General features: G+C 43.0%; 1 protein-coding gene across 4 annotated transcripts in view; it reads left to right on the plus strand.

The window, feature by feature from the left end:
* LOC142379109 (glutamate receptor 2-like) overlaps positions 1-26,273 on the plus strand; it is a 135,439-nt gene extending 109,166 nt beyond the window's left edge. The window contains exons 19-21 of one of the 4 annotated variants that reach the window (XR_012769650.1): positions 7,110-7,285; positions 25,597-25,683; positions 25,788-26,273. Coding sequence is in view for 3 of the 4 variants with exons in the window: in XM_075464234.1 (XP_075320349.1) it covers positions 7,110-7,280 (171 nt within the window). In the remaining variant the exon portion in view is untranslated. Of the gene's footprint in view, positions 1-7,109; positions 7,286-18,179; positions 21,518-25,596 lie in introns of those variants that run through there. The other 3 variants (XM_075464234.1, XM_075464233.1, XM_075464235.1) reach the window with 3 other exon arrangements.
* The last annotated feature ends 874 nt before the right edge of the window (positions 26,274-27,147 follow it).

The raw sequence follows: 27,147 nt of genomic DNA on the forward strand, positions 1-27,147 counted from the left end.
ACTTTGGCCACCCTTCCTGGTTCTGGTTCTGCCAGAGGTTTCTTCCTATTCAAAGGGAGTCGTTTCTCTCCACAGTCGCCTCAGGCACGCTCAGGCCGGGAGATTGGACCGAAAAACAAAAAGTTTTCAGTGCAATATGTTGGTTTCCTTAGCTAGGAAATTGTTTTTGAATTGGCTCTATATGAATGAATTGGACTATTTTTAAATTAATTAAGTGGATTTTGATTACAATGAATTGACCTATATTATTTGTTGTAATTTGGCGCTATAGAAATCAAATTGAATTTGGATTGGTGTGTTAGACTGCACTCTCTGAAAGATAATACATTTCTTTAGAATATTCCAGTGTTTCGTCCCTCCAGTAGAATTCCAGTGTCTTGAAGAATCCAGGCCATGAGGCAGTCAAGCTGCTCTGGCAGCTGGCAGCTGGCAGTGGTCCGGTCCAAAGAACCCTTGTGTTGGTTTGTCCTTAAAGTAATCCCCCAGTGATTGAAATTCACTTCTTTCTTCCTCTTCTAAAGCTAACCCACAAGAGTGCAGCATCACACCTCAAAGTATTTTTCATATGAAGAAAATAAAATCTATAGTTACCTTTCTAATTGGCTTATTTCCATTTAATATTCTGAATTACAGGAACATGGTGAATTAGAATAGCAAATGTAATGAAATCCACTCAAAATAAATTGTAAATTTACAGATTACAATGAACAATTCTGTGAAAGCCACACTATTTCATGATATATGTGTGTGTGTGTGTGTGTGTGTGTGTGTGTGTGTGTAGATATTTACTGTTAGAACTGATAAAGTGCAAGTCTGCTGTAGTTTATTTGATGTGAAATGATATAATTGATGTGGACTTTTCCAGCCCGTCAGGGGTATGGCACTCTTACACTTCAACTAAACCAGTGTTTCTCAATTCCGGCCCTCGGGACCCACTGCCCTGCATGCTTTCGATATGTCCCTCCTCCAGCACACCTGATTCAAACGAATGGCTCCTGATCAGGCCACTGCAAAACTTGATGACGAGTTGATCATTTGAATCAGGTGTGCTGGAGGAGGGAAACATCGAAAGCATGCAGGGCAGTGGGTCCAGAGGACCTAAACACTGAACTAAACCAAGGCATTTGGCTCAACTGTGCCTTAAACATGGTGCAACAGGGAACTGTGAGGACCCGCAAATTCACCCACACACAGGAGTTTAAGAGAAAACATATTTGCACAGAGGGTTGATGATTAGTGGGGGGAGAGCGTTGGGGGTTGCAGCAACAACTTAAGGGGAGGAGAGTAGATAATGAGTCCGGAATCCAGGGGCAGGGTCAAAAGCAAGCAATGGTCAAAACACAGGTAGGCAGATATCAGTGACTTAGCACAGGGGGTTGACGAGGGTCGATGTCCACATTTCCAGAGAGAAAAGAGAAGTCTGTCGTGGGCAAGGCAGGAAGAATAATCCAGCAACTGGGATGATCGTAGCTTGAATGCTGGACTTGAACTCAGCACATGGCTGGTCATAATCTGGCAGGGAAGCAGGGACTGGAGAGAGCTTAAGTAGAGCTGTGAACAGGTGGAAACAGGGAAGCAGAGGCTGGAGAGAGTTTAAGTAGAGCTGTGAACAGGTGGAAACAGGGAAGCAGAGACTGGAGAGAGCTTAAGTAGAGCTGTGAACAGGTGGAAACAGGGAAGCAGGGACTGGAGAGAGCTTAAGTAGAGCTGTGAACAGGTGGAAACAGGGAAGCAGAGGCTGGAGAGAGTTTAAGTAGAGCTGTGAACAGGTGGAAACAGGGAAGCAGGGACTGGAGAGAGCTTAAGTAGAGCTGTGAACAGGTGGAAACAGGGACTGGAGAGAGCTTAAGTAGAGCTGTGAACAGGTGGAAACAGGGAAGCAGAGGCTGGAGAGAGTTTAAGTAGAGCTGTGAACAGGTGGAAACAGGGAAGCAGGGACTGGAGAGAGCTTAAGTAGAGCTGTGAACAGGTGGAAACAGGGACTGGAGAGAGCTTAAGTAGAGCTGTGAACAGGTGGAAACAGGGAAGCAGAGGCTGGAGAGAGTTTAAGTAGAGCTGTGAACAGGTGGAAACAGGGAAGCAGAGACTGGAGAGAGCTTAAGTAGAGCTGTGAACAGGTGGAAACAGGGAAGCAGGGACTGGAGAGAGCTTAAGTAGAGCTGTGAACAGGTGGAAACAGGGAAGCAGAGGCTGGAGAGAGTTTAAGTAGAGCTGTGAACAGGTGGAAACAGGGAAGCAGGGACTGGAGAGAGCTTAAGTAGAGCTGTGAACAGGTGGAAACAGGGAAGCAGAGACTGGAGAGAGCTTAAGTAGAGCTGTGAACAGGTGGAAACAGGGAAGCAGGGACTGGAGAGAGCTTAAGTAGAGCTGTGAACAGGTGGAAACAGGAAAGCAGGGACAGGAGAGAGCTTAAGTAGAGCTGTGAACAGGTGGAAACAGGGAAGCAGGGACTGGAGAGAGCTTAAGTAGAGCTGTGAACAGGTGGAAACAGGGAAGCAGAGGCTGGAGAGAGCTTAAGTAGAGCTGTGAACAGGTGGAAACAGGGAAGCAGAGGCTGGAGAGAGCTTAAGTAGAGCTGTGAACAGGTGGAAACAGGGAAGCAGAGGCTGGAGAGAGCTTAAGTAGAGCTGTGAACAGGTGGAAACAGGAAAGCAGAGGCTGGAGAGAGCTTAAGTAGAGCTGTGAACAGGTGGAAACAGGGAAGCAGGGACTGGAGAGAGCTTAAGTAGAGCTGTGAACAGGTGGAAACAGGGAAGAAGGGACTGGAGAGAGCTTAAGTAGAGCTGTGAACAGGTGGAAACAGGGAAGAAGGGACTGGAGAGAGCTTAAGTAGAGCTGTGAACAGGTGGAAACAGGGAAGAAGGGACTGGAGAGAGTTTAAGTAGAGCTGTGAACAGTTGGAAACAGGGAAGCAGAGGCTGGAGAGAGCTTAAGTAGAGCTGTGAACAGGTGGAAACAGGGAAGCAGGGACTGGAGAGAGCTTAAGTAGAGCTGTGAACAGGTGGAAACAGGGACTGGAGAGAGCTTAAGTAGAGCTGTGAACAGGTGGAAACAGGGAAGCAGAGGCTGGAGAGAGCTTAAGTAGAGCTGTGAACAGGTGGAAACAGGGAAGCAGGGACTGGAGAGAGCTTAAGTAGAGCTGTGAACAGGTGGAAACAGGGAAGCAGGGACTGGAGAGAGCTTAAGTAGAGCTGTGAACAGGTGGAAACAGGGAAGCAGGGACTGGAGAGAGCTTAAGTAGAGCTGTGAACAGGTGGAAACAGGAAAGCAGGGACAGGAGAGAGCTTAAGTAGAGCTGTGAACAGGTGGAAACAGGGAAGCAGGGACTGGAGAGAGCTTAAGTAGAGCTGTGAACAGGTGGAAACAGGGAAGCAGGGACTGGAGAGAGCTTAAGTAGAGCTGTGAACAGGTGGAAATCGGGAAGCAGGGACTGGAGAGAGTTTAAGTAGAGCTGTGAACAGGTGGAAACAGGGAAGCAGAGACTGGATAGAGTTTAAGTAGAGCTGTGAACAGGTGGAAACAGGGAAGCAGGGACTGGAGAGAGCTTAAGTAGAGCTGTGAACAGGTGGAAACAGGGAAGCAGGGACTGGAGAGAGCTTAAGTAGAGCTGTGAACAGGTGGAAACAGGGAAGCAGGGACTGGATAGAGTTTAAGTAGAGCTGTGAACAGGTGGAAACAGGGAAGCAGAGGCTGGAGAGAGCTTAAGTAGAGCTGTGAACAGGTGGAAACAGGGAAGCAGGGACTGGAGAGAGCTTAAGTAGAGCTCTGAACAGGTGGAAACAGGGAAGCAGGGACTGGAGAGAGCTTAAGTAGAGCTGTGAACAGGTGGAAACAGGGAAGCAGGGACTGGAGAGAGTTTAAGTAGAGCTGTGAACAGGTGGAAACAGGGAAGCAGGGACTGGAGAGAGCTTAAGTAGAGCTGTGAACAGGTGGAAACAGGGAAGCAGGGACTGGAGAGAGCTTAAGTAGAGCTGTGAACAGGTGGAAACAGGGAAGCAGGGACTGGAGAGAGCTTAAGTAGAGCTCTGAACAGGTGGAAACAGGGAAGCAGGGACTGGAGAGAGCTTAAGTAGAGCTGTGAACAGGTGGAAACAGGGAAGCAGGGACTGGAGAGAGTTTAAGTAGAGCTGTGAACAGGTGGAAACAGGGAAGCAGGGACTGGAGAGAGCTTAAGTAGAGCTGTGAACAGGTGGAAACAGGGAAGCAGGGACTGGAGAGAGCTTAAGTAGAGCTGTGAACAGGTGGAAACAGGGAAGCAGGGACTGGAGAGAGCTTAAGTAAAGCTGTGAACAGGTGGAAACAGGGAAGCAGAGGCTGGAGAGAGCTTAAGTAGAGCTGTGAACAGGTGGAAACAGGGAAGCAGGGACTGGAGAGAACTTAAGTAGAGCTGTGAACAGCTGGAAACAGGGAAGCAGGGACTAGAGAGAGCTTAAGTAGAGCTGTGAACAGGTGGAAACAGGGAAGCAGGGACTGGAGAGAGCTTAAGTAGAGCTGTGAACAGGTGGAAACAGGGAAGCAGGGACTGGAGAGAGCTTAAGTAGAGCTGTGAACAGGTGGAAACAGGGAAGCAGAGGCTGGAGAGAGCTTAAGTAGAGCTGTGAACAGGTGGAAACAGGGAAGCAGGGACTGGAGAGAGCTTAAGTAGAGCTGTGAACAGGTGGAAACAGGGAAGCAGGGACTGGAGAGAGCTTAAGTAGAGCTGTGAACAGGTGGAAACAGGGAAGCAGGGACTGGAGAGAGCTTAAGTAGAGCTGTGAACAGGTGGAAACAGGGAAGCAGAGACTGGAGAGAGCTTAAGTAGAGCTGTGAACAGGTGGAAACAGGGAAGCAGAGACTGGAGAGAGCTTAAGTAGAGGTGTGAACAGATGGAAACAGGAAAGCAGAGGCTGGAGAGAGCTTAAGTAGAGCTGTGAACAGGTGGAAACAGGGAAGCAGAGGCAGGAGAGAGCTTAAGTAGAGCTGTGAACAGGTGGAAACAGGGAAGCAGGGACTGGAGAGAGCTTAAGTAGAGCTGTGAACAGGTGGAAACAGGGAAGCAGAGGCTGGAGAGAGCTTAAGTAGAGCTGTGAACAGGTGGAAACAGGGAAGTAGGGACTGGAGAGAGCTTAAGTAGAGCTGTGAACAGGTGGAAACAGGGAAGCAGAGGCTGGAGAGAGCTTAAGTAGAGCTGTGAACAGGTGGAAACAGGAAAGCAGGGACTGGAGAGAGCTTAAGTAGAGCTGTGAACAGGTGGAAACAGGGAAGCAGAGGCTGGAGAGAGCTTAAGTAGAGCTGTGAACAGGTGGAAACAGGAAAGCAGAGGCTGGAGAGAGCTTAAATAGAGCTGTGAACAGGTGGAAACAGGAAAGCAGAGGCTGGAGAGAGCTTAAGTAGAGCTCTGAACAGGTGGAAACAGGAAAGCAGAGACTGGAGAGAGCTTAAGTAGAGCTGTGAACAGGTGGAAACAGGGAAGCAGAGGCTGGAGAGAGCTTAAGTAGAGCTCTGAACAGGTGGAAACAGGAAAGCAGGGACTGGAGAGAGCTTAAGTAGAGCTGTGAACAGGTGGAAACAGGGATGAAGGGACTGGAGAGAGCTTAAGTAGAGCTGTGAACAGGTGGAAACAGGGAAGCAGAGGCTGGAGAGAGTTTAAGTAGAGCTGTGAACAGGTGGAAACAGGGAAGCAGGGACTGGAGAGAGCTTAAGTAGAGCTGTGAACAGGTGGAAACAGGGAAGCAGGGACTGGAGAGAGCTTAAGTAGAGCTGTGAACAGGTGGAAACAGGGAAGCAGGGACTGGAGAGAGCTTAAGTAGAGCTGTGAACAGGTGGAAACAGGGAAGCAATTAGGCAACACCCAGGGGGGCTGGATAAGGCTGATTATTGAGCACAGATATGGCATAGATTAGAGGTGAACCATGGCTGTGTTCGAAACCACATACTACATACTTGCAAACTGCATACTTTCCATACGTTGCATCTTGGGTAGTTTGAGTATGATTAGTAACCTCATGATGCATACCCAATATTTCGGCGAATCTAGTGTGCATCCGGGAACTTCACGCTTACTAAAACTCGCTTACTAACTCAAAAAGTTAGTAGGTGTAGTAGGAGAAGCATGCGGTTTCGAACACAGCCCATGACACATGGTGCCTGATAAAGGGTTACAGTATATCTGTGTCATTTATTAACCTTTTTCATTGACCTAGTCTGTACAACATATCTATACTAGTCTCCCATGATACAGTTCATCTACCGACTTTGAGGTTTTGTGCTGTTCTTCTGTTTCATGACAGAACACACTGAGTTCCCCTTCCAGTTCTTCTCATTTTACAAACTATATATAACTTTATCACATTGTCTCTGCCCCCATGTGCCAGAAATTGTTCCCATGTCACCAGACTGAAGGGTCCTCCAAGCCTGCTAATGCAGTTGGGGGGAAGAGGAGACTTCTGCAGGGGCTTAGGAAGTACTGCTGCATCTCTCTCTGACATCCTAAATGGAAGAGATACAAGTGAAAGAAGGAAATAAGTTAGCATAAGGCTAAGCAGTGTGAAATATTTAGAAATGAAGTTTTCAAATTGGAAACCTCTGTCTCTGACTGACAGTCAAGTAGCATCTCACCATACCCCTTTTGAATTTAGGCTGCCTTTTATCTAGTTGACCTTGCACTTGTTGTCTCAGCTTTATAATTTAAATTAAAACTCTCAATTCTCTTTATGTCATCACTTGCTCCTTTTCAACATCAGGTGGAAAAAAGATATCATCTGGTCCAATCCACATGGCCACTCTAATCCCAGAAAGTGTTTCCTGCTTAGTGTTGTCGGAGACTTTGTGGGGGATGCATGCCCAAATGATGCTGCTGGGGTCTCCCTTGGTGAACTGATCAGACGTGAAAAAATTCAAACGCTTGGATGGAGAAGCATCTTCGGAATGACTGATAAATGAGAGAACAGATCTTGACTTAAAACACTGACTTTGTATTTTCACTCTGTGTCAAAAAGCAGTAGTTGTAACATTCCTTCCGTTGTATTCGTGTCGTGACAAATGATGAAAAGAGTCACGCCGCTGAAGAGTGGTTGTTCTTTGAGGAAAATCCGTGCAGAAATAACCATGACTTTATTTTTGTTATAAAGGTGGCAGCCAACACCTTGCCGTCACCCCAGCATACAGGAAACTACACACACACTCTGTCTTCTCCTCAACATGCCCCCAACTTCAACCTGCTGTCTCCCAGCCATCAGCCAAACTACGCCACCTATAAAGAGGGCTACAACGTTTACGGCATTGAGAGCGTCAAGATCTAGCACGGGTAGGAGAGTGATGATTGATAGCTAAAACTGTTCTAACCCCACAGTCATAGACAATATTTGGACATCACCAAACACCTCTAAGAGCAGCTGGATTCATTTGATGCACAGCAACTTCAGTGGCAAACATCACGTAAAGTAACCATGTAGAAGGAGGAGGAGGTTTTACTGTGAGAAAGTATGTCATATAAAGCATCCTGTTGAAGTGCACCTTATGTTAAAGTTACCATGTTTAACATGAAACATTCCCAACATAAGTCATATGTTTGTGAAAAATACCAGTATTCTTTTACAATTACTGAAGAAAGAGCTGAAAAAGTGCACCCATCAGATGACAGCAAATGGACCACAGCACCGAGCCTGTGTTTGTGTTGGAACGTTACTACAGTGAGACAGAAGTTGCCACTGAAGTTGACAAGCATCTCAGACTGGAGCGATAATCCAGGATATGAATGCAGCAGCTGTTCTTGCCAAACAACAGTAACATGGAGACCATAATAGAGTCTGCAGCCAATTAAACTGCAGATCACAGAAATGGTCCTAACTGTGTATGACTGTGATCCTCCTTCCCTTTGTTTACTCATCACCCTGCAGCTCACTCACCTTTTCCTCACCTCCTCTGTTCCCTGTCTACATACCAGTTCTTCTTTCCTCTTCTTCTTCCTTCCTTCTTTCTTTTCCCCAATACTTTCCTTGCTTTTCCTGCTCTGAGTTTACAGCCAATCATCCTCTTTCACTAAATTGACTTATTGGTTAGTCAGTCCCATATGTCGAAATGCCACTATTTAATAGACAGCCCTATAAGTTCATTGTGAACATTAGGTGGTTTGAACATGTCGCATAATCACACAATTGAGTCTTTGTTTGAATAAAGGTATAGTAAGTGTCGTATAAACTTTATTACAGAGTTGAATATCAGTGTTTCACTCACTACAGTATGGATTCATTCATGCATGGCCCGATTTAAGACAACTCCTGTCAACAGCAACATGCTGATGACTTGTGGTGATAAATGGGAAGTCATACTTCAGTCATAGCAATCAAGTCATTTCAGCTCTTTTTTATTTAAATAGTTGCAAATCATAATAGATGTCATCTCAGGGCAATGTATACAGTGAGGCCAAGACCTTACACACATTAAAACAGTGGGGAGCAAAATTTCAGTTTCCACTGGAAGAAGCCTGCAGCAGAACCAGACTCAGAACCAGGATTGGCAGCCTCCAAGGTCATTGTTCAGTTCTCTGTTCCTTCAGAAGCCCAACTTTACAAAGATGGCTAACCACAGCTAGTTCACACAATGTCTTACTAGCTTAAAGAGAGTGTGTGTTTCTGGGCAACAACTACTTTGTTTGAACAGATGCTAACATGTAAAGCATGAATCATAGGGCATCATCATTCCACATTTTATCGAAGCTGATGGTGGACTTCTGCACTTACAGAACTTCCTCTTAAGCCAACTGGTAAAGAACAGATTTTTTTTTGCAAACATTTAACACGACATACAAAGGAGTGAAGTGCAATAGGAACAAAGCAAAAAACAAATGGAGGGCAATAACAAGAGACAAAAAACACAATGTAATAGTAAAAATTGCAAACAGAACAAGTAATAAAACACAAATGAGATAGGAGTAGGGGGTATCAGTCACAAGTGTTCAGAATCTATGATAAAGAATGTGTGTGGATGAGTAAAATGTATGAAGTTTAGGGGCAAATTTGTATGTAGAATAAAAGATAAAGAAAAAATAATAAACAATTGAAAAAGAAAGAAAATAAGTTGATAATAAAAAAAAATGATAATAACAAGAAGACATCACTTGTCAGGTTGGGGGCACGGGCTCACAGGCAGCAAGTGTAGGGCTCTGAGAAGAGGAGGGGTCCAGGTTGCTTCAAAATAAGGAGTTTGGTCTTAGAGAGCGGCAGAGAGCTTTTCCATAGATATGTATTCTGTAAGGATATTTAACCAGTGTGATGTGCTGACTTTGGGTCTTTTTTTCCAGTTCCTGAGGATGGTCTTTTTGGTTATGGCTAGAAGTATAGGTCTGGTATTATTGGGTGCTGGGTTAATTACTGTGAGGTCTCCCAGTAAACAGAGTGAGGGGGGTAATGGAAGGCTGCATACCAAGAGAGCAGACATTTTTTCAATGACCCCCTCCCCGAAGGTTTGTACTGGGGGGCAGAGCCACATGGCATGATAGTAATCGTCTACGGTCATGATTTGGTGATGGAGACGAAGGAGGACCCAGATGCAGACATGAGACAGGAGCCAGGAGGTTATTATAATATAAATGAAAATCACAGCCAACGCTGGAGAATCAAAAAACTAATATAGAAAAAACAACAAAAGCCCTAAGGAAGAAATAACGAAACCTAAACTGTACAAAACCAGGAACCTGAACTGTAGAGACGGGGAAAATCGTGGGTATTTTTGACAGAGGATCTGACAATGAATGCAGAGAACTGGGAGTCTAAATACATGGGGAGAGTGATTAGTGAAAAGGTACAGCTGAGGATAATTAACACAGGTGAAGGGAGTGGAGCTGACGACTGGCAGAAGGGAACTGAGGAAAGGTGAGGAAATGGCAGGACTAAACTAATAGGAGACAAAACAGACTAACCAGAAAAAAATCCCATTTTTGTGTGGGAAGTGTCTTGGTTTAGTAATAGTCTATACCGTTTGGATAGTAGTTTCTTTGTGTTTTTAATCTCTGATAAGTCTTCTGTCAGTACTGGGGGTTGGAGGTTATTATTAGTTATATTGATTTTGGCTTTAAGAACTCATTTCAATTGAAGATACAGAAGATACTGGTCAGTCCCAATGCCATAGGTGTGAATGAGATTAGTTTGTCCTTATGGAAGATGTGGTGTCGGTATATGATTCCTTTTTCCTTCCAGGTGATGAAGTCTTGTGGTTATTTTTTTCTGTGTGAAGTTTGGGTTATTCCAAATAGGGGTGTATTTGCAGGGGGTTAATGTGGATTTGAAGATCTTATTGATTTGCCACCAAGCTGTCAGAGCTGTCGAGATTACTGTATTGTTGAGCGTACTGTGAAGTTTTAAACCTGTGTTGAGAAATGGGAGGTCGGATATTAAGATGGGTTTCCATTGTGCTTGTTCTAGTTCTGTCCATGATTGAGGCACTGTTGTGTGATTAATCCATTTATAGATATACTGTAACTGGTTGGCAAGAAAATAAAGATGAAAATTGGGTGCCTGTTGTTTTACTTTTTTGTAATGTTGCGAGTTTCATCCTTGGTTTATTATTATTTGCGTGTTATAGTCTAGTGATGGAAACCAGTTGATAGTTAGTTGGGTTGGGATCATTGTAAAAAGATGATTGATTTTGGGTAATATTGACATTTTGACTGCGGCTATTCTACCAGTGAGAGAAAGTGGCGGTTGAGATCCTCTACAATGGTTTTGAGTAGTGGGGTGAAATTCAACTTGAACAACTCTGACAGCTTAGGGGAAATGTTTATTCCTAAGTATGTAATGTTGCCAACAGGTAAGGGAGGGGGTGCATGCAGCCATCCAGTCCCCCCCCCCCCCCCCCACTCAATGGCAGGATAGTTGATTTAGTCCAATTTATTGAGTAATCTGATATTTTTGAGAACTGATAATGAGCTTTATGACTTCTTGCAGTGAATTGGATGTGAACTGGAGGTACAATAAATGTGTCTGCATACAAGCTAATCTTGTGATGGTAACTGGAAACACAGATGCCTTGAATATTGTGATTCTGGCGTATTGTAACTGCTAAAGGTTCAATGAATATGGCAAATAGTGATGGAGAGAGTGGGCATCCCTGTCTTCTTCCTCTATGTAAAGCGAATGTTTTTGATATTATTCCATTGGTGATGACAGTGGCCATGGGTAGCTTTCATCTGTCCTGTATTTCTCTCGGGAATTGGTCATTTAGACTAAAACAGGTGCCTTTCAGTTCTTCAGTTCCAGAGTTTTAACAAATCGTTTGTCCTTGAAATGTTCAAATTTAGCCATCTTTTTAGAGATTGCCGATCCGCCGAACGCGATGAAAAGTGATCTGTTTGGTTTTTTTCAGGTGGCGGTTTGAGGTGTGTTTGCTTGAAGTCCATAAGTCCTGTGTGTTTTCTGGTATGCCTGAGAACACCAGGTTATCGATCCAGTATTATTTCATTAATTCCTTTGTTTTCTAGAGTGACTTGTGAGAGCTGAATTTCGAGGGTTTTGACAGAGGTTTTGAGAGTCCTGTTTGTTCCTGACTGAATTCCAGGTTTTCTCTCAGGCCCTTGAATTCCAGTCAATGAGGTTAATGCGAGCATCGAATGAGGAGAGTGTGGTGTTTCTGTGCAAGGAGGGGGCCAACCTGTGTGCTGTCAGAGGAAATATCATCTGTGTCTGTGGAGGAGTTGGCACAGGGGGTATCCATGGCATAGAGCAGCTCGAAACACTCGTCAATGTATTCCTCAAGCGACTCCGGTGTACAGACGTTTAAAAATTGGTGGTTGTAATCCGATTTCTGAAAAAGTTTGTTGTGTTATGCCGGCAGGCAAAGAGCAGATTTGAATCCACCTCCAGTGACAGTGTTTTTATCCTGATCAAAAGCACCAACATGAATTTTTCTTACTGATTATTATGGTAACTGGAAGATTGTTAGCAGTCTCATTTATAGGAAAAAATTAGAGCTTTCAGCGTCACTCCAGAGCGCTGCTCCTCATTTTGCTAGAATGATACATACCCTTTGTCATTGTACTCTGGAGTAACTACTAGGGGTGGAGCCAAATGCAAAAGCTGTTTATGAGTATTTATTTCATACAAATATATTCTTTCTTATTTGTATTTGGGAAAAAAAAAAAAAAACATGCCACTGTATTCAGTTTTTCTCATGTTGAGGCGCAATGATGCATTTAATTGATCAGTATTGTTCTGATTTCATGTGTCTGTACCTCTTAGCCAGTTATCTCCTGCCTACCTGTCTCTGCCCTTTCCCTTTTCCATGCTCCTGTCAGTCAGTGTCTCACGCATTGCAGAGTAAAAATGAACATGATGGTTGGATGATTAAACAGCAATGGAAAAAAAACATGACCCAGTATAAAGATGGTGCCAGGCTGTTGAGGAATAGCAAAAAGGTGCTTGAGGTAGGTGGATGTTTATATTTCTGCCATGACAGAAGTGACATGGGAGAAACAGACAGCAGCGATCATACAGAGTAGCAAACAGCTCAGAGTGAGAGCTAGCTAGAGCTAACCGGGTACAGGGTACGGTTGATGGTGATAACTGGGTTTGTTTGACTTGCTTGGTTTTTGGTGATATCTGTCAAGGTAGCTAACAGCTAGGGAATCATGAGACATGAAGAAGATGGTCTCCTGTTTCTGATGTACTAGCCTTAAGAAGCACAAGGTAGATCCTTCTGGGTTTTATTAGAAAAGAAAAGAAAGAAAGACTGAATGAATGAAAAAAATATCTTTAACAAAACTAAAATGATGTCGAGCTCTTCTTTCTATTTTACCAAAAGGGGAAGTCTGCCCCTGACTACTATTATAAAACCTGTATAGCTGTATTAAGATTCTGACATACTGAAGGCTACAGATATTAAATGCTAAAATGTTATTATGTTGTTGACAGTGTTATTTTCTAGTTATCGACTAATATAGTGATCATAATACACATTGCTCAAACAGGCTGATCCTGCTGTTATTAGACATCAGAAGTCAGTGCATCTTCAAATTATTCTAGCCAAACTATTCTATAGTCTAAATTGTTCTTGTTACTCTAAATGTGATACTATGGGCAGTATTATTTGACTCCATATGTGTACCAGAATCCTGCAAGTTTGTGGGTTCCAACTTTATTGGATCGATGATCTATTAAACTGAAATCACAGATGCATGGTCTGTAAGGCTAGCCTGACTACGTCATACTCACGATTCTAGTCAGAATGTGAGTCTGATACCGCTCAATAGAGATTTGAGTATGGGGCGTGTTTCAACAGAACCAGGAGAAAAATGCCTCTTCGCTCAATTGGATAGACCTACAACCAATCAGAGCAACGTAGTATGTGACGTAGATTAAGCAACACACACTTGTTGTAGGAAGGACGGCAAAAACATCTTTACTATCGATAAAAGCCTTTATCGTGTTCCTCTGTTCGTCTTTCAAAACGAATGCAATGTGGAGAGCCTGTAGAACAGACTCGATGGCAGAATCTACACACCCTAGCTCTCCAGCGGCAGCCATGTTTGTTTCAAACGAAGTCACACCAAGTGCTCTTTAGTGACGTAGTCGATAATGTCACTGTTGATCATCTGTCCATCATCGTATAAAGCCCGTCCTGGCAATCTGATTGGGTCGACTGATTCTTGGTCGGGCATAATGATTTCCCAACTGAGCAGAGCCAGACCCAACTTCCCGACCAAAAGTTTTATGGGCGGGGCTAAGTTCGGCTGGCACCCAGGCTACTGTAAGGCTGCTGTGTTTCAGGTTATTTTTGCTCTATGATTTATTTATTCTCATCCAGGGCTCTGGTGAGATGATTACTTTATTTAAGAAGAACTGAAGAGGTTAGTCTACATTTGAAAATGCGTTTTAATGGCTCATTTTCTCATGGACTTTACTTCTCCAAAAACCTAGATCTACATCCTTTGCCTGAAGTGGGAGCTGACCTGAATCAGCCGCATTCTGCTGCTAGTTACTGTGTCAGTTCACTGGCTACGGTCACTGCTGTGTGTTAATGGTTGTACATATCAGACTGATGGTTAAATGTAGGGTTTTTTACAATTTGGTTTACGGATGGACATTTGTTCAGTTATGTGTCCCAAATTTGAAGTGTGGTTAAAAACCAGAATTTTTAAGGGTATTTTCAAGTTTTATTTGAATACATATGCATTTTTTTTTGCCTGAATAAATACAAATTCGTAGACCCCTAAATAAGTAGGCCTCTCCTTTACTGACTCGTTCACAGAGTTTCCCCTGAACAAGTGATTATTAAAAAACCTGTCGCATTAATCATAGAATAAACATCGACCAACCCATGGCCTTTTTTCCACTTATGGCTGCAGATGACCATAAACACTTTTTTCTTTCAGTCGAACACATCAAAGGTTTAACTGGCTATAAGCTATCAGAAAGGTGTCTGTGCCGTCTTATTAGGCAGGTTAGATTTGGAAGATTATCCAAAAAACAAACAGGATGGCTGCACCTCCTTCACAATGCAGCATCCACAATTCTTGCATGTGCTCAAAAATCTGACAATGTCACTGAAGTTGCTTCAACGGCCCCCAGTACAACACAGAATAACCTTCAACATCCTTTTGATAGTCCACAAGAACTTCGTGGTTTGGCCTTTGGTCATCAGTTGCAGACATTTTAGATGTTCTTACAATTATAACCAAGGAATGTTAGTTTTCAGCTCTCTGGAGCAAACACCTGTGGTCAAGTATTACTGTGTCTGCATTTAAAATCAAACTCTAAACAGTCTAGTGTGTGTGTGTGTGTGTGTGTGTGTGTGTGTGTGTGTGTGTGTGTGAGAACATGCCTTGCTGCTTCGTGGACAGTTTATTATGTATCATGGTGCCTATCAGAATCACCGTTCTCCCCAGTCCACATGTTGAAGTGTGACGTAAACCAAGCATGTTCTCTCCAAAAAGAAACAAATGTTTGTCTCACCAAAATCAGACTTTTAAAATGCATGTAAACATATTTCTCCAACAGAAATCCTATAAAATCAAGCTTCTCAAAGTTGGACTCAAACACCCAGATGATAAAGTTGCGGATCGACTCATTCCTGCATGTAAACACTCGAATAGACTCAGATGGTCCAAGGTGCTCTGTTCATGTTCCATGTCTTTGTGTCTTTTAGTAAAACCAGTAAAGTATAAATTTATATTAATCCAGCTGAATTCCCAAAAAAGCTGCTCTCATTCAACATTGTCCTGTTTCTTTTGTCAGACTGAAAATCAGCCCATTAAGACTACGAGTCAGCTCACTTAAAGCATTTCCAGACTGTCGCTCTGCTCTAATAAAATCCTGATTTTAGAACCACAGCCTCATCTGACAGAATCACCATTAAAGCAGCTGAAAGACAGCGTCTGTGCAGTGAATTCAGCTGGACTAACATGGACCATGATCATCCAGCTTCACAGACAAATATAGCTGGGTATCATCTCTGCCAGCCAGAAATTCACAACGGAAATCTACAATTATCTCCTGTAGAGGTGTAGAAATTGTGCAGCTCTCAGAGGTATCTGGATGAATGATTCTTCATACGTACATTGACAGAACAGCAACCCACACAAAATTATAAGTATATAATCGTTATTTGTTCATTTTTGATCATCAATGGAACAATAAAGTTGCACAGTTAAAAAAGTTTTCAGAGCAGACATCTGAACACACTCGATTTAATGAAGTTCTATGAATCCATGTTTTGGTGCTTATCAGGGACAATGACATGAGCAGAGATCCCCAGACTTCCCACTCTCCAGCCACTTCCTGCCACTCTTCCAGGGGACACTGAGGCATCTTTTATCTCACATCTCACTTCACAACAGCATGTAGCATCTCTACAGTTCTTAACTCAACCACAAGACACTTAAACTCCCCTCACTTCAAGCAATGACTCACTCCTAACCTAGGGTGGACAATCCAACCTTTTCCGACTGAGGACACGATCTCAGACTTTTACAAATTCTCCTCCCAGCTGCTTCACAGGCCTCTTCAAACTGTCCCAGAGCCTGTTAGAGGTCTCCACTCAGTGAAGCCAGCAGGAGCACATTATTTCCAAAAGCTGAAATGACAACCCTCAGCTGCACATAGAAATTTCATAAAGATTATGAACAGAACAGTGATAAGGGCCTGCCCTGGCAGAGTCCCAACACACACCAAAAAATAGTCAGACCTACTGCCTGTAATGCAAACCAAGCTCCCAGTCCAGATCTACATGGACCAGGACATGGTGGTAAGCCTTCTCCAAGTCCACAAAACTGGTTGGACAAATCCCCACTCACCCTTCAGTGTCCCTGTGAGGGTAAAACTGGTCCAGTTTTACGCGACTTGGACCAAAACTGCTTTGCTCGTCCTTTCCAACTCTTTTTTTTCTCTTTAGCACCCCAGCATAGGCTTTTCTAGCGAGGCTGAGAAATGTGAAACCTCCTGTAGTTGGAACACACTCTGTGGTGCCACCCAGCTCTCCCAGTACAGACCCTATCCTATCGCCGACTTCCACAAGATGTTGCATCCAGTGCCTTCAGGAACTCAGGGTGAATGTCATGCACTGCCAGTGTTACTTCAATAGAGTTTTAACTACTTTAGCAACCTCAGTCCAAATTTTAGCCAATTTACCCCCCAAGACGCAAGACACCACTTATTCAGCAGGCCTTTCTACATCCAGTTTAGCTGCGCTATCCAGACGGTAGCGGGAGCAGTCCAGTGGCACTGCTGTGCTGCTGTGTTGGGTAGCATTTCCTAACAGGGTGCAAGCAGTTTATCTTTGGTTCAACATAGTTTATAATGAACTTAAAGGGATAGTTTGCCTCTTTTGACATGAAGCTGTATAACATCCCATATTAGCAATATCATTTATGAACATCTTCTTACCCCCTGCTGCGTCCTGTGAGCAGAGTTCTAGCCTCGTTTTGGTGATGATGAAGGTAGTCCGGCTAGTTGGCTGGGGCTTAAAAAATAAAGCGTCTTGCTTCTCAAAACAATATGCGTTCAAAAGAGTAATACATTTGCATCACAAAATCATCCGTCCAGAAAAAAGTCAGACCTCACAATCGCTTGGCGCTATTTCTCTCTACCTTTGTATCACTACGGGCTGTGTAAACTGTGCAGACCGAAGTGCAGAGCGAGCAGTAAACACCGTAACAGGTGCGGCTATCGGCAGGTGGCTGAACGCATTGATATGAAGGGAGGCAAAAATAGCGCCAAGCCATTGTGAGGTCTGACTTTTTCTGGATGGACGATTTTGTGATGCAAATGTATTACTCTGTTGAACGCATATTGTTCTGAGAAGCAAAACGCTTTATTTTTTAAACCCCAGCCAACTAGCCGGACTACCTTCATCAACACCAAAACGAGGCTGGAACTCTGCTCACAGGACGCAGCAGGGGGTAAGAAGATGTTCAGAAATGATGTTGCTGATATGGGATGTTACACAGCTTCATGTCAAAAGAGGCGAACTGTCCCTTTAACAAAGTGATTTACAGAGAAACAAGGATCTGAATTCAAACAAATAAATATAGTTGTTCTATAGTTAAACCATTTTATTACCTACTTTTACTGTTTAAGAGTATTAATATGTTTTTAAGCCTATTAGATTAAAAAAAAGGGAAACTATAGTGAACTGCTATTTTTGCTTTTTCATTTCTTTAGAACAGTTTACAATGGGATAGGCTCCAACCCCCTATGACAATTTTTACATTGCTCCCTTTTTTGGTTAAGCTTATGAAATGTCTGGCCTACTGTAAGCATCATGTCAGTATTTGTAGGATGACATGTTATCACTGGTTAAAAACTATGGATTCCAACTTTGTTTTAGCAAAATTATGTCATACCACATGTAATGACATAAAAAGCATAATAATGATCGGAACCTTGTGTCACAACTGGGGAAAATCAGCCTGTTGGTGGGAAACAATATTCTTGAGTTTAAGTGGGGCTGCTGTGCACAGATACTGAACCCTTTTATCAAACACAGATGGAAGCCTACAGCATGTTAGACAGGAACTAATCATATGCAGTTCTTAACGTTTCTATAAATCCACCGATTGTATTTCTCTCTGTTGTTTTCTCCTGTCACAATAGGTGTTTTATAGAATAATGATGGTTCAAGCCTAATTTTCTGTTGAAACAGGTGGACTACTGGCAGCAGCTCTGTTAACAATGATGACATGGTTAATATGCCTATTCTTGTCCTCACAGATGAAGTTCACAGATGCAATGCGTTCCAAAGCTCGTCTGTCTATCACCGGGTCAACCAGTGAGAATGGTCGTGTCCCAGTGGCTTACCTTCGCCCAGGATTACCCATGAGCCTCAGCATGACGGATCTCTCCTGACCATACCCAAGTCAGTGCCTTACAGCCAGTTGACACACTTTCATCCTCCCCCTCTGCAAGTGAAGTTGACAGAAATACTCGCCCACCAGTCATCATGGGTGACCTGCCCTGATCTTTTCTCTGGAGTTTAGCCACTCACAACTCTCTGAGAGCTTTTGAGCTCACTCCTTAACATCTCGCTTAGAATAACACGCTTAGAATAACAAGACAAATGTCCCCCAAGGATTTGGCAGTCAGGCTACAGAAAAGACCTGCCCACCTATGACGTGAATTACATGACCATCAGAGAGACAGAGAGAGATGGCTGGTTCTACACAAATCCACAAAAACAATCAAGCACAGTGAACAATTTTTAAATCAAAAACTACTTGTTTTGTAGATTTTTGCCATGGAGGCTCCTCTTGTACAGAAAACAAGGACAACAGTGATGCTGATGTTCATGCAATAACAACAATAATCAGGGATGTGATCAGGAGCTGTGGGTAGGAGAGCAGAATCGTGTTTGAAATGTCCTGAATAATCACATCCAAGAAATACTACTTATTGTGATAGCAGATAATGATGTTGATGATGTTATTGTTACTTATTGTTTCCCTTTTTTCTGCCTGAAAATCCCCCCATTAATAGACTTTTCCAGACCCAAGAGATGCATTGGCTGACACACACACACACACACACACACACACACACACACACACACACACACACAAACAAAGGTGTAGGCTTTAATGCGTGAGTGATGATTTAAAACAAACTCCATCAGTTTTTACAGGCTCAGTAAACTACACAGAACATGTGATCAATACAAAAGATAGAACTATATTACTTATTGATAAATTAGTATTTGTTTCTTGCTAATTCTAATGTGCTTCTAAGTTCAACAGCATGTATTAACACATTTTGTCATTTGAGTGAATTGTATTGATATTTTATTTAGCTCTTGGGGCCTTAGTTTAACGTTCAGAACAACATACATGAATTTGTGTCATTCTGAGCAGTGTTGTGTGACGCTCCAGGCTCAGGCCAGTTGTTTGAAATATTACTGAAAACTGAACCTCTTCCTCACTCTGACTCTCTGGTCATCTGTCTCTGCATGTTTCATCTTAAGAAGAGATGAGAGATGACTGGGGTGAGGTCAGCAGCACCACTGAGTTGGGTTTCACTCTCACTGTTTGCTGCCTGCTTCTGGTGAAATAATCTTTCACTCTCACCTAACATATGCAGACACCGGCTGAATATTTGGACTAAAGTAGTAATCAGGAGAGGAAGAGCAAGAAGAAAAATGTTGATCATCTTCATGTTTTGTCTCGGAAAATTCACACAACATGGTTGCAAACAGGAAGTGCACGTGTTCTGCACTGTCCTGATGTATGCCCTGAACAGGAGCGTCACAGCAAGCTACTGTAAGAGGGACAACAATAGAAGACAGCTGACTTGGTTCATCTGAATTTAGGTGGTCATGATCTGGGCCAATTGTTTTTCTATTTTTTCATGTCCACATTGCAGAAATAACTGTAGAGGCTCCACAACACGTGAGCATCAACAGGGCTGTTTTTACTACAGAGGACATATCGAAATAATTTCATACACAAGGTGTTCACAGAAATGTCAAGAAGATGAGTTCCCCTTCCCTATTTACAGCGAATCCCACAAACACTGCAGCAACACTGCAGCAGAGACCCTGATGCACCTGGTGACCTTATGTGCACACACCACACAGCACTTAACCCTTGTATCACATACATTTGCACGTGCACATATTACTGTCATAAGAGTTCTTTTGCCAACTGGATGATGTGCCAAACAGACTGAGAACCAATCAGAGCTCTCTACGCTCAGCCACTGGCAGCTGCTGATGCTGAAACCTGAGCCAATAGGAGCTCACACTGCTGTGAGTTGGACAACAAAAACTGTGAACAACAACTTCCTTTTCAGAGGAACACTGCACTGAGAGTGGCAACGAGGAGGAAGAGTAACTTTGCATGTCACTGAATTTTTTCTTTCAGATGAACTTATCAGCCTGAACACCAGTGACTGGCTGCATAGTAGTGTTTCATAATGATAGCAATTAGAATAATATAAACAATATTAACTGCCGTATTAATGTGGCTCTTGTTATGTACAGTGTATGCTTTTAAAAACTTAAGTGCTGTTTTATTTCTCCAGAATTTCTTTTTCTGCTAGTTTGAAGCTAACTGAAGCTAAAAAGCTTCTCCAACACAATGAATGCCCTCGATGGGATCAGCACTGGGTAAACTGGAGCTGAAAAAGCCCGTCTGACTTCCACTTCTCCTAATGGACTCATATAATTCGTGCCATGTTGTAAGTTTCTCACGCAGAGACTTTCGTGACTATATTAACCACTAAGAAATGTGAAAATCATCAGTCTTCACTTCTGACTGTGTCTTTGCTTTCTCTCCTTTTTGTATTAAACATCAATTTTGAAAAAAAATGTTGTAAGTTACTTTCCAACAGTGCAAATTAAATCTTAGATATCTTTTACACAGTTTGGATTTTTTTTACATATTGTCACATATTCACATATGAAGTGGAAAGCAGTTGATCAGGGTGACGGTGAGCAACCATTAGCATGAATCAAAGAGCTTTGAACAGAATCATTCATTTTTCATACAAACATGAGAAATGGATGCTATGGCTACCTTGGGCTGGCTCTGCATGGACCCTGAAATTACGACACGTTTCATCTGAAATGATAAAGCTTCACAGAACATGAGAGCCAGACGCAACAGCAAAGCTCCAGATGGATTCTCCTCAGACAGCATAGAGCTGTCATGGCTGCTGGTGATGGAGACAGTCAAAACTGGGGCAGACCTGAGGTTAAAGCCAGTCCTGTTACCTGGAATGACATTGCACAGTCATGTATGGTCTTCTGGGCAGAAAATGTTTCAGCATGAGAGAGACTGGGGGCAGATTCAGGGCTGGTCTGAGTGACCTGTGTGTGAGGCAGCGCAACAAGCAGCTACTTTCTTTCATTACTGTACATGTGTGTATTCATGTCTGAATATGCACATGTCACTGTAAGCAGTTTACCTCTGTACACTCAGAGTGTGTTGATATTTGGAGTGTTTTCATGATGTATTAAACATGCATGCTCTCTAAACGTTATCACCTGTATATGCAGCTTTGTTTCTGTGAAAGGACACACTTTTATTAAACTCTGATCCTGAATTGTCTAAAACATGGATGATGCTATGGCGTTACATCACTGTCTTTAATCAGGAGAGCAGTTTTTTCTTTAGAGAGAAGTCATCATCTTCACACTTCGATACTCAACAATAGATATTTTTCATGCTGTCTCCGAAAACTGCCTTCATGCTCTGTACTAATCTCTGGATGTCATCTTAACATCCATCTTTTTTTCTGTTGGTTCACAACAATTCAAGAAAAGAAAATGTGAATCCAGTAGATCCTAAGGAGAAGGCTTCAAACTGAAGCCCATCTGCAGAGGCAACACTGAGAGTAGTGAGCAGTGTATTTTACAGCATGGACTTCCTGAGCGTAAGAGCAAAGATTTAAGGGAGAGCAGTGTAATATTTTACAGTGAAAACACAATATCCTGCTCTTAAATGAAACAAATAGTGCACTTTATTTAAGACAGTCATTTAGTTCCCTCACACAAGCTGCCGCTGATTGTTTGGATGAGTGGGAAACTGATGGGATTTTTGGATATGACCCTAACAGATTTTAACTCAGGTGAGCTCTCTGCCATGATTGTGAAAACACACAATGAGGGAGTTTACTTTGGACAGATGGTTCAGTGGAGGTTCAAAGCTGCTGTCGGGACACTGAGTGGCCCAAACTCTATGTTGCTTTCTTTTTGTTGTTTCCTCTCATTTGTCACCTGTATGCAGGGCCGCTGACAGGTTTGGCTGGGCCCAGGACAAAATTCTCTGAATGCCCCCCCGTAGCAACCCACCCACACCCACCTCTACTTTCCCAGTCTCTCATTTATTGCGGATAAACCAAAAGGATTATTTACCACTTTGCCTGGATATGGATATGAACTGAGTGGAGTTATGGCTTTCAAAATCCTACCACAATAAAACTCATGCTATTTTATTCATTTAGAGCTAATAAACTGCCCATTTCATCAACCATTTTTCACTTGACGAAGGGAATCATGTTAAGGGTACTTTTATTTATCGCCAGACCCGCGTGTATGTCCGCTGAACTTTCTGAGAATGGTCGGGGAACAAGGCGGAGCCCATTCATCTGGCGAGTGTCAAGTTAAATCAGTCTAAATGAAAGTTACAGGCTACCCCAAAAAGTCACGTTTATAAACCATTCGTTACATTCAACTCTATCTAAATGGCAATTTCACACGTTGCCATGTCTATACTGGCTTATTTTAAACAAAATAAGGTTAAACTAGAGCCGTGTTACACTGGCTGTCATTCAGCTGACCGGGAATTTTTCTCAAATCAATTCAGCCTGATTGGCGTGCGTGCCTGAAACATTTGGACATATTTGCGGACTAATGCGCATATTCCTTTTTTTTTTTGGGGCCCGGGACAAAATACTCGTTTGTCCCCCCCTATCGGCGGCCCTGCCTGTATGAGTCTGAATGTAAAGGACAAAACACACATTTTAACATGATCTATACATCTTCTGATATTTTCTGTCCAGTCTGACTTTTTACTTTAGATGTTATGGAATCCAAATTACAGACTGTTTCCTGAAGCCAAACTGGCAGCTGGTTGCACAGAGAGGGGCCTGATAACTGAAGGCTCTGCCTCCCAAACTGGCAGCTGGTTCCACAGAGAGGGACCTGATAACTGAAGGCTCTGCCTCCCAAACTGGCAGCTGGTTCCACAGAGAGGGGCCTGATAACTGAAGGCTCTGCCTCCCATTCTACTTTTAGAAACTCTGGGAACCTCAAGTAAACCTGCAGTTTGGGAACGAAGTGCTCTGTTAGGAAAATATCTTACAATGAGATCTTTAAGATATGATGGAGCTCGGTCATTAAGAGCTTTATATGTGAGGAGAAGAATCTTAAATTCTATTCTGAATTTAACAGGGAGCCAATGAAGAGAAGCTAAAACTGGAGAAATATGATCTCTGCTGTTAGTCATTAATTTTCTGCTTCCTGCTTCTGAAGAGTGCAGACGTGTCTCTGCTTCCTCCTGCTTCCTCCTGCTGCTTATTGCTTTATTCGCTTTTAAATCATTCTACTTCTTTCCACAAGTCTTGGATATAATTTTAGTCTTTTATTCTTTTTCTTTTAATTGTATATCTGTAAACGGTATCAGCCCTCCTGTTTACAAAGAGAATCGGACAGAACAATGTCTCCTAACCCTGCAGTATCAGTGAGCTGCACACAGTGTGAGCTACTCTTTGCGAAGGTAGCACAGCTCGAGAAGAGGATTGAAACGCTGCAAGACATTCGTTACAACGAGGAATTTATTGACTCTATGATAGCTCCTGCGCAGGCTGTGGAGCCTTCATGTGCCAAAGGACTAACTCAGATCTTTCTACACGGGATCACAGCTGATGTGGAATCTCACACTGCAGCCCTGGCTGACACACTTCCCTGGATCTGTTCAAATGACACTGGAATATCTGGTGAAGCTCCCAAACCGGACGGTCCGACTGATATCTCCCACTGGAACAGTGTTGGTGCCAAACCCAAATCATCAACCCCAGCCAGGATCTGGTCTCATGTTGTCTGTCGCAGAGGTAAATCCAGCACTAAACCTAAACCTCCAGCACTCACTCCGCCACCTGAAGTTCCATTGCATAATAGATACGATCCGTTGACTCCAAATAGAGTGTGTGATGATGAATGTAACCCAAACATGAAGACAAACAAAATAAATGGCCCCAAACCTCAGCCTAGGGCTAACCAGATCATCAGGAGAAGCCCAAATCCCACAACCAAGGTGAGGACTACAGAAGCGATCCACACCACACAAAAAGCAATAGACACCATTCTGATCGGGGACTCTATAACACAGCATGTCAGAATGGCAAAGACGGAAAATATAACTTTTTCTGATACATCAGTCAGGGAAGTGAGAGATATTTTGCCGACCATTCTGTCTACTCATCCAGATGGCACGAGGATCATTGTCACGACCTATCTCCTTGATTGAATGGATTGCATGTCTGTGGTGACACTGCCATCTGCCTCGCACCTTTTGCGAGGAAAGAAGACTAAATACCCTATATGACAGAACCTGGCAGAACACCACACATCTGTCAGATAAGGTTTCTGAACAGTGACAATGGCATCTCATTCTTCATAGTTTAAAAAAAAAAGAAAAAAAAAAAAAAAAAAAAAGTTTTATAGATTGTAAAAAGTGTATTGTGGTGTAATGTCTTGTGACCGTCTTTAATCGCATGATCAGACGGTCAAGTGGGAGGTGTTGCGCTCACTGCATCACGGGTGCGTCATAGCAATTAAATGCAGGTGAATAAGTGGGAGGTTCACTCACCTGAAATACTGAAGCATGAACCAATTAAATCCCAAGGCAGCATGACAGAATCCACTGTTGAATGAGCACGGGCTATAAACGGAGTGTTGATAGACTCAGATCTGACTTTCAGCAGCCACATCAAAGCTGTCACCCAGGCAGCTTTTTACCATCTCAGAAACATCAACAGAATTAAAGGTTTCCTCTCCCAAAAAGACCAGGAAAAACTCATCCATGCATTCATCTCCAGTAGACTCCATCACTGTAATGCTCTTTTAACTGGACTTCCCAAAAAGAGCATTAAACATCTGCAGCTCATCCAGAACGCTGCTGCTGGAGTTTTAACCCGGACTAAGAGATCTGAACACATCACAGCAGCTTTAAAATCTTTACACTGGCTTCCAGTCAGTCACAGAATAGATTTTAAAAGCCTGCTGATGGTTTACAAATCCCAGAACGGTTTAGGCCCAAAATGCATCTGTGATATGTTCAGAGAATATAAACCCAGCAGAGCTCTTAGATCCAAGGACTCAGGTCAGCTGGTCCAGTCCAGAGTCCAGACTAAACATGGAGAAGCAGCATTTAGCTGTTATGCTGCCAAAAAGTTGTCATGGGCTCTCTCTATCTGCCTGGTAACAACCTCTGTTGATTACCTCCACCTGTCCCTGCTCTGCTCTGCTCTGCTCTGCTCCACTCTCGTTAACCTGCCAGCTGCACTTCATTCCAGCTCATCATGCTCTGTATTTAAAGCCCTGTTTTTCAGCCACATCTTGTCAGATCGTCTGCAAAGCTCACACCCGGAACCAGTTTGCTTGTGACTCTCTCTGACTCCTGTTCTGTGATCTCAGACCCGCCTGATTCCTGACAAACTCTTCTGCCCCGGAAAACCAGACCTGCCCTCTGCCTTGACAACTGCTGACTACTCTTCTGCCCCGGTAATTCTGACCAGCCTTCTGCCTTTGCAACTACGATTTCGGATTCTCCTTGAACTGTACTTCTGCCTTTTCATCTGCCCTGTTGTCTGTGTGTTCCCCCCCAGGACTTCCGGACCATCCACCACCAGCTCCATAGGACGCATCACTGCCACTGGGGGGGACACACATACGACACCTTGGACGGACCACCGTAACCCCAGTAACCCCTGTACCCTCGTAACCCCCGGACCCCCTGGAGCCCCCTGAGACTTTCTCCTCTACTCACTCCCAACTTCCCTTTCCCCTGAAGTTTAATAAACCTTCTTGTGTGACGCAATTGTGGTCCTCTGGTCGTCTGTCTGAACCGTGACACAAGTGGAACAAACTGCCAGTGGAGATTAAACTTTCACCAAATGGAGACATTTTTAAATCCAGGTTAAAGACATTTCTGTTCTCATGTGTCTATGCATGAAATATCTTTTAACTTATCTAGACTGTTGCCTGTTTTTAAATTCATTTAAATGATTTTATTTGTTTCTCTTTATATTCTTTTATGTATTTTTAATGCTTCTTCCACTCCCTGCTGCAATGCTTTTATTTTATGTAAAGCACTTTGAACTGTTTGTACATGAAATGTGCTATATAAATAAATTTGATTTGATTTAGTTCTCATCAGAACTCTGGCTGCAGCATTTTGGATCAGCTGGAGGCTTTTCAGAGAATATGTGGGACAGCCCAATAATAAAGAATTACAGTAGTCCAATCCTGAAGTAAAGTCTTTATTACAACATCAGTTGTCATCAGCCCTTCCCAGCTTGAGCCGGCTGGAGGTAATTTTTAAGCTGGAAGAACAGATGTATTTTGTTGTCTTTGTGATTTGGTGCAGAGAGATGGACATGATAGAACAATGAAAAAAAACTTTAACTATTGTTTAAAGTAATGTGAGTAAAGAAAACTGATTTACGCCATAAATACCAATTGTGAACATGATAAAAAGCGGCTTTCTTCTGATTCGTTAACTCTACTGAGGCCTTCATTCTGAATTGATGATTTGATCTAAGAGGTATCCTCACTGCTGAACTTTTCCTTTTACCAATGAAAGAAGAAGGATCTGCTTAAAGATTACCCCAAAGATTTAGAACTGGATACCTCACTCAGTTTAAGAAGATGGGGGGGTTATTCTGTAATAAGTTCAGCAGAAAAGATTCAGGACTGACAGAAACAACAGTGTTTGAAAGTGTGCATCATCTCCACTCTGCTGTAACTTAATAAAACCACTTTGGAAACAGACTCAGGTGCGGGGTTAGGTTATAATGACGTAATATCCTGGAACATAATGGTAACGGTCAATGGCAACACGTTTTTAGTCTTCTTGAATGAGATAGGCGGCTTTATGAAAGCAGTTAAATGAAATGAAGAAGTACTGAACCAGGCTCGGCTTTTTTTTCAGCGGCTGAATATCAATGAAAAAAGGATGAATTTCAG

This window comes from Odontesthes bonariensis, chromosome 4, assembly GCF_027942865.1.
Source record: "Odontesthes bonariensis isolate fOdoBon6 chromosome 4, fOdoBon6.hap1, whole genome shotgun sequence".
NCBI lineage: Eukaryota > Metazoa > Chordata > Actinopteri > Atheriniformes > Atherinopsidae > Odontesthes > Odontesthes bonariensis.